This window comes from Rhineura floridana, chromosome 1, assembly GCF_030035675.1.
Source record: "Rhineura floridana isolate rRhiFlo1 chromosome 1, rRhiFlo1.hap2, whole genome shotgun sequence".
In the NCBI taxonomy this organism is placed as follows: domain Eukaryota; kingdom Metazoa; phylum Chordata; class Lepidosauria; order Squamata; family Rhineuridae; genus Rhineura; species Rhineura floridana.
Genome location: NC_084480.1, coordinates 321503097 through 321517877, shown reverse-complemented (window position 1 = coordinate 321517877; position 14781 = coordinate 321503097). Strand labels below are relative to the sequence as shown.

Here is a 14781-nt window from a genome sequence, read left to right as displayed (position 1 = left end):
CATACTTGAGATTCAAGGAATTGGGTCCCCAAAGTGAGAGCCTCTTTTGTTCTTGATGAGCACCTGTTGGGAGTGAGGAGTTGCAGGGACGGTTGATGTACAACAGCAAAGGAAACACCTGTCATGGCTTCTTCCCTTTTTTTTCTTCAGGAACTCAGAGTCTGTGACTTATTTTTGGCAGAACTGGAACATCCCAGTCCACAAGTGGTGCCTCAGGTATGTCTTGGATGAGATGTGACGATCCCAAGCGTGGCATGCCACCAGCTCTCGACAAGGGACGGCACGGTCAATTCTGCCCAAAGTCTGTTAAGGATTCTTTTCTAAACTGTAGTGATCCCACCATAAGCACTTCATATTTTGTTGCTTTTAAAAAAACAAAACTAGAGTCCTTTATGGGCTGATGTAAGGACAAGGTACTGCTTGCCTGCCCCTAACATCTCCTGCCCCCTTTCTCCTAAGAACATAATGCAGAAGTGTTTAACTAGACCTGCGGCAGCTCATGAAGTCAAGATGGGCTATTCCTTGTTCATCATCAGCTGGCATCTCGGAGCTCTTTTGCAGGGAGACTCGGCTAGCTCTGCTAAAATGACCCCAAGGACCATCCATCCATCCTTGTCTCTCCTCCTGTGCCAGCAGCCTCTGCATTAGCCTGTGCAAACAAGACTTGGGGTGCCTTTACCCACACAATCCCTCTTGCTGCTCTACTGCCACCACTAGCACCCCCCCTTGAACCTACACCTGGCAGTCGTTTCTGCCTTCATGTTTCCTTCTGTATCTTTCCGAGCTCGATTCAAGATGCTCGTTTTAACCTATAAAGCCTTACACGGCTTAGGATCACAATACCTGATGGACCGCCTCTCCCAACACGAACCCTCCCATACACTACGCTCAACATCTAAGGCCCTGCTCCAGGTGCCTACTCTGAGGGAAGCTCTAGGATTTCAGATAGTGCTCTGAGTTTACCCTTACTCTGAAGGACTATTTAAAGGGGATAGTGGCAGTCTGCCTACTAGGGTTGGCATTAAGTATAAACTAACCTGACATGAACCCACCCGTACACTACGCTCAACATCTAAGGCCTTCCTCCAGGTGCCTACTCCGAGGGAAGCTCGGAGAGGGATTTCTCAGTGGTGGCCCCCAAATTATGGAATGATCTTTCTGACGAGGTGCACCTGGCGCCAACACTGTTATCTTTTCGGCGCCTAAGTCAAGACTTTCCTCTTCTCCCAGGCATTTTAGCATTTGGTTTTACGTTTTTTTAGAAAAATTTAAATTGTGTTTTTAAATTTTTTTTGTGTTTTAAAATTTGTATATTTGTTTTTATTGTTTTTAATTGCTGTAAACCGCCCAGAGAGCTTTGGCTACAGGGCAGTATATAAATGTAATAAATAAATAAAAATATTCATGCAGCCAGGCCTGATGGTGCCAGGGCTCTTGCTGTCCTTGGCTCCCAGTTTGGCTACCCCTTCCTGAGTGAAAAGAGTCTAGTACCCTTTCCCTGGGCGGAAGGTGAGGGCCATGAGCTCTGTGAACTGGTCTGTAGCCAAAAGTCTTAAGGCCATAGCACAGGTTGCTGGGGCAGGGGGGGGGATAGAGAGGGACTTTGGCTCTCTGGGTGTTGCTGAACTACGACTCCCATCATCCATGGCCTTTGGCCATGCTTCCTGGAGCAGATGGGAGTTATAGTTCAGCAATGTCTAGAGGGCCAAAAGTTTCCACACCTGCCTTAATGGGTGGCTTTGGCCTACAAGTGCAGCTGTGTCCCTTTGCTGGAGACAGTGAAGTAATGTGTGACTCCCCTGTGCGTTTTAGGCATTTCTACAAGCCCATGATCAAGAGGGGTGTTGGGAAATGGACAGCTCAGACAGCCGTGTTCTTGGCGTCTGCATTCTTCCATGAGGTGAGTACTTCCCCCTGCCCCCAAGTTTGTGTAAGTGAGTGTCAAATTGAGAGCGCAAAGGGATTTCCCCACACATCTGCAAACTTGATTCTCTTCTTGAAGGCAGCATATTTTGTACCTGAAAGCATTCCAGTCCAAAGGGGATGAGGGGAAGAGAGCAACAGTGAATGAAGTAACATCTGATTGGGGAGGGAGTCTAGGCCACCCAAAACTGGGCTGCTCCAATCCTGGCTAAAATGGCACTGGGCAGAGCTTTCTTCCAGACAAGTATCCCAGTCTGGCTACGATGTCCTGGTCCGAGGCCAGTTCTGGGAAGATCAGTGAGGAAAGGCTTGGAAGGCATTGGATTACTCTCCACTCTTTCCTCAAGTCAAGTTTTGCTCCTAGCAAAGATTGTAGGGTAGCAGTTTGTTGCTCTAAGAATCCCGACTGAAAGCATCCAAGTTGCAGTGGATCAAAGTATTAAGATGGATACTTTTTTTGGAACGGAGAGGTGCGGACTCACGTGGGCAAGCTGAACATTGGCCAGTCTGAGTCTGTGTCTGTGTTAGAATTGCTTTTAATATGTTTTCTTTAATGATGTTTTTAACCCTTTTTAAAAAAAAGATGTTTTTAAAGTTTTAAAAAATGTTTTTAACGTTGTTTTGTTTTAATGTATTTTGAGGTCTTTTTATGATGTTTTAAAGTGTTTTTAGCATTTCTGTTTGCCACCCTGGGCTCCTGCTGGGAGGAAGGGCGGGATATAAATCAAATAATAAATAAATAAACAAACAAGCAAGCAAGCAAATAAATAAATAAATAAATAAATAAGGGACATTTGTGGTTCCTGCTGTTGTGAAGAATGATGGATGAGCATCTTGCAGGAGCTGGTGAAAGGACTGTCATTTCACCAGCTGGGGAAACTGGGGGAGGGGGCAATGAGCGGGCCTTTCCTCCCCTGATCAGCATAAGGTTTGAATAGGGAGGGGCAGCTCCCTCTCCTGTACATGGACCCTGCGTGTGCACATGTGCTGAGTGTAGCTTCCACCCTGTCATGTCAATTGGCTGCTTCCCTGGCCCAGTTTAGCTTCTTCCAAGGGATCACACCCGAAATCTTCCATTCAGGAGACAAGAGAGCACCCTTACTTGTCTTCCCTCTGTGTGGACTGGAATGGGGGGGGGAGCACTCCTCGGTGCTTGTTGGGGGCAGGCGTGGGAGTTGGGTGCAAGAAATAACTGGGGATGCAGCAGTTCTTCCTGCCAAGCGAGGCAGCTTGCTTTGTTCATCTTCTCCGTCTGGCCACCTGAGTCTCTCTCTTTGCCCTCTCCAGTACCTGGTAAGCGTGCCCTTGAAGATGTTCCGGCCCTGGGCGTTCATGGGGATGATGACACAGGTAAGGACGAGATGCAGCCTGGCAGGAGGCTTGCTGAGTCTGCCTCTTGCATGAGTGGATTGGCAAAGGCCTTCTGGGGCCAGCCAGGCTTGCTCTTGCCTTGTCAGAGGCTCTTGCCACTCGGTGGGTTGGTAAAGGATGAGGTTCAAATGGAGCTTATTACCAAATGTGGTGTTGGAGGAGAGCTTTGTGCATACCATGGACCGCGAAAAAGACAAATAATTGGGTGTCAGAACAAATTAAACCAGAACTATCACTAGAAGCTAAAATGATGAAACTGAGGTTATCCTACTTTGGACACATAATGAGAAGACAGGATTCACTAGAAAAGATAATAATGCTGGGGAAAACAGAAGCAAGCAGAAAAAGAGGAAGGCCAAACAAGAGATGGACTGATTCCCTAAAGGAAGCCACAGACCTGAACTTACAAGATCTGAGCAGGGTGGTCCATGACAGATGCTCTTGGAGGTCACTGATTCATAGGGTCGCCAGAAGTCGTAATCAAGGCATATAACAGCAACAACAAATGGCACTGTTAGGCATATGGGAAGCAGCCTTATACTGAGTGAGACCACTTGTCCATGTAGCTCAGTATTGTCTGCACTGATTGGCAGTGGCTCTTCAGGGTTCCAGGCAGGAGCGTCTCCCAGCCCTACCTGGAGATTGTGGGGATTGATCCTGTGGCTCTCTGCATGCAAAGCAGATTCTCCCCACTGAGCTGAAGCTCTTCCCCTCACCGTCCCATTCCTTGGGGGCTATTGGGGGTGGCGGGAATGGAGAGGTGGCCTCTCTGCCAACCAGCCCAGCAGGTCCACCTGCCTTCCCGCAGCCCAGCCTGGGGGAGACCAAGATCATGGCCTTTTCTCCCGCTCTCTCTCCTCCACAGATTCCTCTGGCCTGGTTTGTGGGACGATTTCTTCGGGGCAACTATGGCAATGCTGCTGTGTGGATATCCCTGATCATTGGGCAGCCCGTTGCTGTCCTCATGTACGTCCACGACTACTATGTGCTCAACTACGAAGGAGGCCAGTGACCTGGGGCGGAGGAGGTCGCAGCGAAGCCCCTTTTCCTCTTGAGAGCAGCAGGACCCCTGGTGAGGGCGGAACGACTTAGCCTGCCTGCTGTCTCCTGGGAGCCCCAAAACTCACCATAGCACCAGCATGGGCAGAGATGCTACTGCCGTCATCTTTGCTCTGGAAAGTTGCCGTGTGTGATCTTTTTACGTTTGTGTGTGTGTGTGTGTGTACAACGGCTGCTTGTCAGGTACTCTTCTGAGCCGGAAGATTGGATCAATGCAATAACCGTCAGCATACCCAGATTTTCCAGCTGTGCCTCGGGCAGAATTGATGCTTGGGGCCGGTACCTGGGCTGGTAATTTTCCAGGTTACCTCTGTGAGCCTTTGTCGGTGGGGAAGCTCACATCTCCTTGAGCCTGTCCAGTAGAAATGCAGTTTGAATCCTGCTATGCCGTGGGCAGAGGGGGTGGGGTGAGCAGGACTTTGCATTTCCCTTTGCAAAAGGGGGGGATGGTCTGAGCTTCTTGCAGAGCCTGCGTGGCCTCCGAACGTGCAGGCAACGGCAGCTCCCCCCAGTCGGTGCTGCCTACAAGGCACTTTAAAGGACTCTCGTTTGCTTGGTTATTTTTCGTCCACTCCAAGACTGTTGGGCATTCAGTTCTGTCCTCGTTTGTGGTTACTGGCAGCTCTGCCGTAACGAAAGGGGCAGCTTCCCCTTCCATTGGCCTTAAGCCCCAAGGCCTTATGGGAATAAGGAACACTGGCCCACGGGGCTTCTGTGGCCGGTCTTGGTACTGCCTTTAATGGCAACCGCTGGTTGAGGCTCTCTCTTGGTGCACCTTGTTTGAATTCATAGGAGTTTTTTCCTAGAGCTGCCTCAGTTCTCTCCCGTCTCCTACCCCATGATCCGTCCTTGCTGCATGGGAGCAGAGCTCCAGCAGCTCATGAGGCCCTGCCACAGTGTCATGGCACCCTGCTCCTGACAGCAGTGGTGGCCGCTGCTGCTGCCCAACTCTTCTCAGCCAAGATAGTTCTTGGCTGTGTGTGGTCCTTGCCATGCTTTGTCAACCCAGCAACTTTTTAAGAGTTTGCAGACTTTATCTGCCCAGTACAAAGTGATTAAAGCATATTTTGCAAAATAATGTCTCTTGGTGTCATGTTGACAATGGGGGGGGGGACCTAACTGCACTTATCAACATACTTTCTCATCAACTGGATTGTTGCTGATGGGAGTGGCCAGTGTCCATGACCTCCCTTTCCCTCCTCTCCTCAAACAGATTGCTTCCAAATCTGCACGGCTTGGGTTTTGGTAACTTGGTTTTTTAAAATATTTATTTATTATTTGATTTATATCCCACCCTTCCTCCCAGCAGGAGCCCAGGGCGGCAAACAGAAGCTCTAAAAACACTTTAAAACATCATAAAAACAGACCTTAAACACTATAGCTTTATTTTCAATTCTTTTCCTAATGATCCCTTGCATAAACCAAATCTTCATTTGTGTAACAGCTCGTTTTGCCTTTATGGCTAAGTGGGGCCTGCCTCGGATGGTGGCTAATTAGGATGCCAGTCTAAATGGGGCCCTTCTCTGACCCATCAGGCTCCGCTTATCTTGTTAAGGAGGAAGTTCCTGTCCTTACACAGAAATCAAATGAAGAAACAGATTTTATAACTGGCCCTAATATTTTGAGCACACCAGAGCCTCTGTGCTGACCTCTATGAGTTCTCGGCGGTCCCTTCACGGCTTGTGGTCAACATGAGATGAATATCCAAGCAGCCCAAAATAGCCCTTTAGCCCAATCTACTCCAGGGAGACTGTTCCTGTGGTCTAGATGGCCAATGTTTCTTTCTTCTGAGGCGGAGCTGCAGCAATCTGCTTGTACAAATAGAATTAGGACTGCAGGCATCAACATACAGGAGCAAAAAGGAGATAATTTTCCAGTGAACAGAGAGTAGACCAGCTTATGCACCAGACTTGGACCTGAACAGATGGAGGTTCAAATGACAAAAAGGAGTTTGACTACAAACTTGCAGGACTTCCTCACAGCCATTTGACAGTGCCACAGACTGCCTTGGAAGGTGGTGGACTCTCTACTTAAAAACCCCTAAGGTAGGAAAGGCCCCCTTTAGGATGCACACCTTAATGTGGTGAGGAGGTTTGAGAGCTTTGAAGAAGCTGAGAGCAATGCTGTCAGGAGTCTAGACCAAGAGGTTAGACTCCTAGCAGGGGCACCCAAGGCGGAATGGTCAAAGCTGAGACACCAGACTAAGAGGCATCCAAACTCAGAGGAAAACAATGGTAAACCACCTCTGAGTACCTCTTACCACGAAAACCCTATGAACAGAGTATCCAAAACGCAACACAAGATAGTGCTGGGAGATGAGACACCCAGGTCAGAAGGCATTCAGCAAGCTACTGGGGAAGAACAAAGGACAAGTACGAGTAGCGCTGTGACTAATGACGCAGCTGGGTCAAAGCCAAAAGGAAGCCCAGAGGCTGATGCACACAGATGCGAAAGGAGAGTCCAGAGTTGTACGATGCACACAATAGGAACATGGAATGGAGAAGCATGAACCAGGGAAAGTTAGAAATTGTCAAGCAAGAAATGGAACGTATCAACATTACAATACTTGGCGTGAGTGAATTAAAAAGGACGGGAATGGGACATTTCCATTCAGGCAACTACAAAATATTTTATTCAGGAAATGAGAAATCAAGAAGAAAAGGAGTTGCTTTAATAGTGAGAAGTGATGTAGCAGAAGCAATTAGGAGCTACAACGCAAGGTCTGAGCGTTAAAATGGTTAAAGAGAGAAGGAAAGCAAAAGGTGATAGAAACACGACCAGAACCCTAAATGCAACAATACAGCGACTAGTACGCAGGGACAAAGAGAACTATTACAATAGTTATTGTATAGAAATAGAAGAGGACAACAAAAAGGGTAGAACAAGAGCCCTATTCCAAAAGATGAGAGTAATGAAAGGGAAATTTAAACCAAGAGTAGGGATGTTGAATATCAGCAGGGGAACACACTGACTGACCGAGATGAAATAAAAGGAAGATGTAAGCAATACACTGAAGAACTCTATAAAAGAGATGATAGGATGACAGATTCATTCATGGAGGAACCGTATGATGAAGAACCAGAAATTATAGAATGTGAGGTGAAAGCTACTCTTAAAATACTTGGAAGAAACAAATCACCAAGAACAGATGGGATACCAATAGAGTTGCCACAAGCTACTGAGACTGAATCTGTCCAAATTTTGACAAAAATTTGTCATCAAATATGGAAAATAAACAATGGCCCACAGACTGGAAGCCCTCGATATACATCCCAATTCCAAAGAAAGGGGATCCCAGGGAATGCATTAATTATCAAACTATAATAATAATAAAATAATAATAAAATTTTATTTATGAGTCGCCTATCTGGCCGAATGAACGGCCACTCTAGGCGACGTACAGTACACAATAAAATACAATGTAAAAACCAATGAGGACCACACTCAATAATTAATCTAAACACCACCCTTCCAGTTCATAACAGCATTAAAAGCTAATCTACCCCGGAGATCCCGTAGGCCTGCCTGAACAGCCAGGTCTTCAAGGCCCGGCGGAAACCTGTCAGGGAGGGGGCACGGCGAAGGTCGAAAGGAAGGGAGTTCCAGAGGGTGGGGGCCACAATCGAAAATGCCCTCTCTCTGGTCCGTACCAGCCTCACCATCTTAACTGGTGGGACCGAGAGAAGGTCTTGTGTGGCTGATCTTGTCAGGTGGCATAATTGGTGACGCTGGAGGCGGTCCTTCAGATAAACTGGGCCGAAACCGTATAGGGCTTTAAAGGTCAACACCAACACCTTGAATTGGGCCCAGTAAACAACTGGCAGCTAGTGTAGATCTATTAACACCGGAGTAATATGATCACGGTGACGGCTGTTTTTAATCAAACGTGCAGCTGCATTCTGTATCAGCTGTAATTTCCGGACCGTTTTCAAGGGTAACCCCACATAGAGCGCATTACAGTAGTCTAAGCAGGAGGAGACCAGGGCATGTATCACCCGTGGGATCAGGTGGATAGGAAGGTAGGGTTGCAGCCTCCGTATTAGATGTAATTGATACCAAGCTGCCCGGCTCACTGCCAAAATCTGAGCCTCCATGGACAGCTGGGAGTCAAGAATGACCCCAAAGCTGCATACCTGGTCTTTCAGGGGTAGTCTTACCCCATTGAACACCAGGTCAATATCTCCTAACCTTCTCTTGTCTCCCACGAGTAACACCTCGGTCTTATCGGGGTTTAGTTTCAGCCTATTCCTTCCCATCCATCCACTTACGGCTTCCAGGCACTTGGACACGGTGTTCACAGCCAACTCTTGTGAGGATTTAAACGAGAGATAGAGCTGAGTGTCATCCGCATATTGGTGACACTGCAGCCCAAATCTCCTGATGATGGCCCCCAGCGGCTTTACATAGATGTTGAATAGCATGGGGGAGAGGATAGAACCCTGTGGGACTCCACAATTATGAGGCCAAGGGTCTGAAACTTCATCCCCCAATGCCACCCATTGGTGCCTGTCTGAAAGATAGGAACGGAGCCACCGTAGAACAATGCCCCCTATTTCTAATCCCTCCAGGCGATCTAAAAGGATACCGTGGTCAACGGTATCGAACGCCGCTGAGAGGTCCAAGAGGACGAGGAAGGTATATTCTCCCCTATCCAACGCCTTCATATCATCCACCAGAGCGACCAAGGCTGTTTCAGTTCCGTGTCCAGTCCTGAAGCCCGACTGGAATGGATCGAGATAATCTGCTTCATCCAAGTGTGTCTGTAACTGTTTGGCCACCACTCGCTCAATCACCTTGCCCAAGAATGGTAGGTTAGAGACTGGGCGGAAGTTATTCCACTCTTGGGGATCCAAGGAGGGCTTTTTCAAGATAGGCTTTATTACTGCCACCTTGAGGGCTGATGGCATTGCACTCTCTTCCAAGGATGCATTTACCACTGCCTTGATCCCTTCACTCAGCTTCTCTTTACAGCTCATAATGAGCCATGAAGGGCAAGGGTCAAACAGACAGGTGGTTGGCTTCACAGTAGAGAGCACCTTGTCCACTTCCTCAGAGGGAAGAGGCTGAAACCGATCCCACCGTTTAACCGGAATGCAACTGGCCGACTCTGGCTCACTTCCTGTATCCACGGCGTACGGAGTCATGCTCTTCAGGCGCTCGATTTTATCGGCAAAGTGTTTAGCAAATGTGTCACAGGAGGCTTTAGAATGCTCCATGGGTTCCTGAGCAACTGGACCGACCAGGCTTTGGACCAGTTGGAACAACCTCCTGGGGCAGCACTCTGCAGACACAATAGAGGCAGCAAAGAATTCCCTCTTTGTTGCCTTTGTTGCCACCTGGTAGGCAGCTATTGCTGCTCTAACCAGTGTCCAATTGTCTTCAGAGCGAGATTTCCGCCACCGGCGCTCTAGTCGTCTCACCTCCTGTCTCAGACCCCACAACCGTGGTGTATACCAGGGTGCTATCTGAGTTCTATTCAGGGGGAGAGGACGTTTCGGAGCCACCCGGTCTACTGCCCTAGTGATCTCCCTATTCCACTCCATCACCAGGGTTTCGACTGGGCATCCTTCAGCTGGCTCCAAATCTCCCAGTGCATTCAGGAATCCTTTAGGATCCATCAGGCGTCTGGGACGGACCATCCTAATAGGTCCTTGTCCCCTGCGGAGGGTGTGTGGCATTAAGAGGTCCATATTCACCAGCTAGTGATCTGACCATGACACGGGGTTGGAAACAACAGTCCCCATTTCCAGATCATTTCCCTCCCCTCCCGAGACAAACACAAGGTCAAGAGCATGACTGGCTACATGGGTGGGCTCAGTATTACTAAGGCGCAGTTCCCAGGAAGTCATGGTTTCCATGAAATCTCGAGGGGCTCCAGTGAGGACGGCCTCGGCGTGCACATTAAAGTCCCCCAAAACCAATAGGCTGGGGGAGAGCATCCGCACGCCCGAGACCACCTCGAGCACCACGGTCAGGGAGTCTGCTGTGCAGCGGGGTGGGCGGTACACAAGTAGAATCCCTAAACTGCCCTTTGGGCCCAACCTCCAGTACATGCAGTCAACAAACTTGGTCTCATGGAGAGGGGGTCTGGCGAAAACCAGAGATCCCCGATAGATGACTGCCACTCCCCCTCCCCGCCTACCAACCCTCGGCTGCTGTGCGTATCGGAAACCAGCTGGACACATGGCCTCAAGCGTAGGAGCTGAGGCCTCATCCAGCCAGGTCTCCGTAATACACATCAGGTCTGCGTTCTCATCCAGAATCATATCATGGATGAGCATGGTTTTTTGGGCCACAGACCTGGCGTTACATAACAGCAGTTGAAGGTCGGATGGAGTCCTGCGTCCCCCAGTTGTCTTCTGGTGATGGACAGGCCCGGAACAGGGGATGGATATTATGCATCTATCCCTTGTTCCCCTAAACTGGCGTGGCCTGCCACCCGCACCTTTCCAGGAACTGCCACCTAGCCTTTTAATATCGTGGCTCCCCCCCCCCACGGTACTCCCCTCTGGTCTGCACATGCCCCCTCCTTATCTGCCAATCAGGCAAGCCCCCCACCCCAAAACAGCACCAGAATATCTTAAGTCCAACAGACATCCAATTCTCCGCTACAAGTCACTCCTCTCCAGCTGGTAGGTCGGAGCAGTAGATGGAAATTCCTGTATAGCGGTTTTTTTGACTAGCAGCCGATGAAAGGGTTTCGCCTGCTGGGGATGTCTCCTTCTTCCTGGCCACCACCAGATTCAATTCATGGTGTGGCAGCTGTCTTTAAGGGCCTGCGCTGCTCTAAATATGATAATACAATCCTCATAGCAGCCTGGCCAGTCGTGGAGACACCAAAAACAGGGCAATTTCGTGGTTCCAGTTAGATGATTAATATCCACTAGCTGTATCTCTCATATATAGATGTTATTTCATGGGTATCTCTCCTTACAGATGTTCTCGAATATCTGTAGATGGTTATATCTCTTAAAGCCTGAATTTGTAATGGTGAGCCAGTATCAGCTGAAGCAGAGGAAGAGCAGGTTTTCCACAGAATCTCACTAATATAACCCAGCCAAACAATGGCCGCCGTAAAGCAACACAGCTGTCCTGTGTCAGTTCTCTTGTTGGGTAATATTAAATTGGCTTCCTCTTCAACTCAGAGTTGCTGAGGCATAGATGATAAAATACAGGCTTACTGAAAAGTTTCTCACAGATATTTTCTCACAGATATTCACCGGCAGTGTTTACTTCAGAGGACAGGAATAGTTCAACAGTCAAAAGGTGAATAGCAACCTTATATTGTCTTATTTCTCAAATGCTATAACTGTAGTTGTCATTATGACTAATAGTCTTGTCCTATCACTTGAGATACTCCTTGTAATGCTCCTTTTAAGTTGCTTCCAGTTGCAATTGTTTTTCAGTTGCAAACACAGCTCTAAGCTGCTTTGGCTTGCGAGCAAGTTGAAACTCAAATCCCCAGCTGCAGTATGATCTTCAAGGCCGCTCGGTAGCGTTCTCACAATTTCGTCCAAAACAGAGTGCAATTAAGATAAAATTCCCAACTTACACTCTCCTCAGGTGACGCTCACAAGGTTGATAATTTATAGCAGCAGGGCAGCAGAATAACACACAGCAAAAAACATCAGAAGCATCAAACAACACCTCCTCCACTGGAGCCAATCCATGAGTGAAGGGAACTATATGTCTGTAATTAAAGTATTTTCAAGGCCCCCCTCGAACAGAACTAGTTTCTAAGATACATTGAAAACTGGGTAGAACTATTGCCTTAATATCCCATGCAAGTAAAGCAATGCTCAAGATTCTACAAAAAAGGCTCTTACCATATATGGAACGAGAAATGCCAGACGTCCAAGCTGGATTTAGAAAGAGAAGAGGCACTAGAGACCATATTGCAAACATACGTTGGATAATGGGACGGAGCAAGGAATTTCAGAAGAAAATCACCCTGTGCTTTATAGATTACAGCAAAGCCTTTGACTCATTAAAAACTATGGAATGCTTTAAAAGAAATGGGGGTGCCACAGCATCTGATTGTCCTGATGCGCAACCTATAGTCTTGACAAGAGGCTACTGTAAGGACAGAATATGGAAAAACCGATTGGTTCCCAATAGGAAAGGGTGTGAGACAGGGATGTATTTTATCACCCTATTTGTTTAATCTGTATACAGAACTTATCATACAGAAAGCAGGATTGGACCAAGATGAAGGCGGTGTGAAAATTGGAGGGAGAAATATCAATTTAAGATATGCAGATGATACCATACTACTAGCAGAAACCAGTAATTATTTGAAATGAATGCTGATGAAAGTTAAAGAAGAAAGCACAAAAGCAGGACTACAACTGAACATCAAGAAGACTATAAAGTAATGACAACAGAAGATTTATGTAACTTTAAAGTTGACAATGAGGACATTGAACTTGTCAAGGATCAATACCTTGGCGCAGTCATTAACCAAAATGGAGACAATAGTCAAGAAATCAGAAGGCTAGGACTGGGGAGGACAGCCATGAGAGAACTAGAAAAGGTCCTCAAATGCAAAGATGTGTCACTGAACACCAAAGTCAGGATCATTCAGACCATGGTATTCCCGATCTCTATGTATAGATGTGAAAGTTGGACAGTGAAAAAAGCAGGTAAGAGAAAAATCAACTCATTTGAAATCTGGTGTTGGAGGAGAGCTTTGCGCATACCATGGACTGCGAAAAAGACTAATATCAGAACTATCACTAGAAGCTGAAATGATGAAACTGAGGTTGTTATACTTTGGACACATATTGAGAAGTCCTGATTCACTAGAAAAGACCATAATGCTGGGGAAAACAGAAGGGAGTAGAAAAAAAGGAAGGCCAAACAAGAGATGGATTGATTCCATAAAGGAAGCCACAGACCTGAACTTACAAGATCTGAACAGGGTGGTTCATGACAGGTGCTCTTGGAGGTCACTGATTCATAGCGTCGCCGTAAGTCGTAATCGACTTGAAGGCACATAACAACAAAGGTAGGAAAGGAGGGTGGTAGTCTTTCAGAGACGCTGTAGTAGCCATCAGCAGTGGATTGTACTATCTGATCTTTGACGTCCCTCCCAACTGTATGATCCTCGTGCGAACACAGCACCCACTCCAACTTCATGAATTGGTCTGTTTGAGTAGTGATGCTACAGCAGCCTTTGCCAAGCTGGTGCCCTCAAGATGTTTGGGCAAGATGTTAGCCCCAGCCAGCATGCTACAGCCCTACCTCTCCAAACTGAGAGGATGATGGTTATCATTTATTACCCACCTTTCATCCTGAGGTCCCAGGGTGGGTTACAACAGTTTAAAACATATTATTAAAAAAACAATGTATGGGGATCTCTGTCTTGCAGAGGATGCTGTTTCTAGAAGGCAAAGCAAAACTGACTGCGTCAAACACACATGCACCCCCATGAGACCACAGCCAGGGACGTTGGTAAGCAGGGCCTGCTCTGGAGGTAAATCGGGAAGATAGGCCGGGTTTGCCCTCCCTGCAGCAGGGTTCCGGCACAGGCAGCAGTTTATGCAGCCTGTCCGATCAGAAAGGAGTGGAAGCCATTCACTTGTGTGGGCACCTATCTGCTGCACTTTAGGGCAAGGGCCGAGGGGAGGTTTGGAGACCCCTGTGACGTCCTTCCCCAGCACCACCTGTGAAGCTCTCACTTAGGGCTACCAGCAGACAGGAAGGTCAGGTTTATTCTTACCCTTTACAGCTCTACCACAGATCTCACTAGATCTCACTGCTAGGCAGCACCACCAGTCACTTTCTGTAACCCAGACTCCCAGAGACTTTGCCTAAGTCTCTCTATAGCGTGTTACCTTGTGACTGCGTGCCTATGCTGTTCCCAACCCCCTTGTATCTTTATATTTAAAGCATACAACTCTGGGTTGCTCTGGATACTTGACTTGTTACAATCTCTCCCTTCACGGCTGCCACCATTAGATACAGTTTCTGTTCAGCCTTGGTAATTACCTTGCCCTCCCTTCTGGTCTGTGTATTCCCCCAGCCAAGGATCAGGCCTTTGGTAAACCAAATAAGTATTTATTAAATATCAGAAATAACAAGATTACTTAAGGAATATTTCACAAGCGTATGGTTTCATCTATATTCTGTTAGGTACTTGACTTTTTACTAATTGCCTCAGAACTCCGACTCACTCTCAACACCACCACCTCCAAACCTCCAACCTCTCTCTCAGCCTCTCTCAAAGACACCCCCTCAACCACAACTGTCATTCTTCCATTTATACTCCCAGCCATTCAAACGCTCAGCCAATCATCCAGCATTCTACTGCTCATGTACTCCCCCCTCCTCTTTCACTCCACTTACCATATGTCTTCTATATAAACAGCACTTACCATATTTACAGTATAAGCAGGAACATCCCACCCCCCCAAAAAAAATCTTGTG

At 47.5% G+C, this 14781-nt stretch overlaps 1 protein-coding gene across 1 annotated transcript in view; it reads left to right on the top strand.

Moving 5' to 3' along the window:
• DGAT1 (diacylglycerol O-acyltransferase 1) overlaps positions 1–5430 on the top strand; it is a 38993-nt gene extending 33563 nt beyond the window's left edge. The window contains exons 14-17 of the mRNA XM_061607169.1: positions 151–216; positions 1813–1900; positions 3211–3273; positions 4160–5430. Coding sequence (XP_061463153.1) covers positions 151–216; positions 1813–1900; positions 3211–3273; positions 4160–4306 — 364 coding nt within the window. The 3' untranslated portion in view covers positions 4307–5430. The remainder of the gene's footprint in view (positions 1–150; positions 217–1812; positions 1901–3210; positions 3274–4159) is intronic.
• Positions 5431–14781: the final 9351 nt, after the last annotated feature.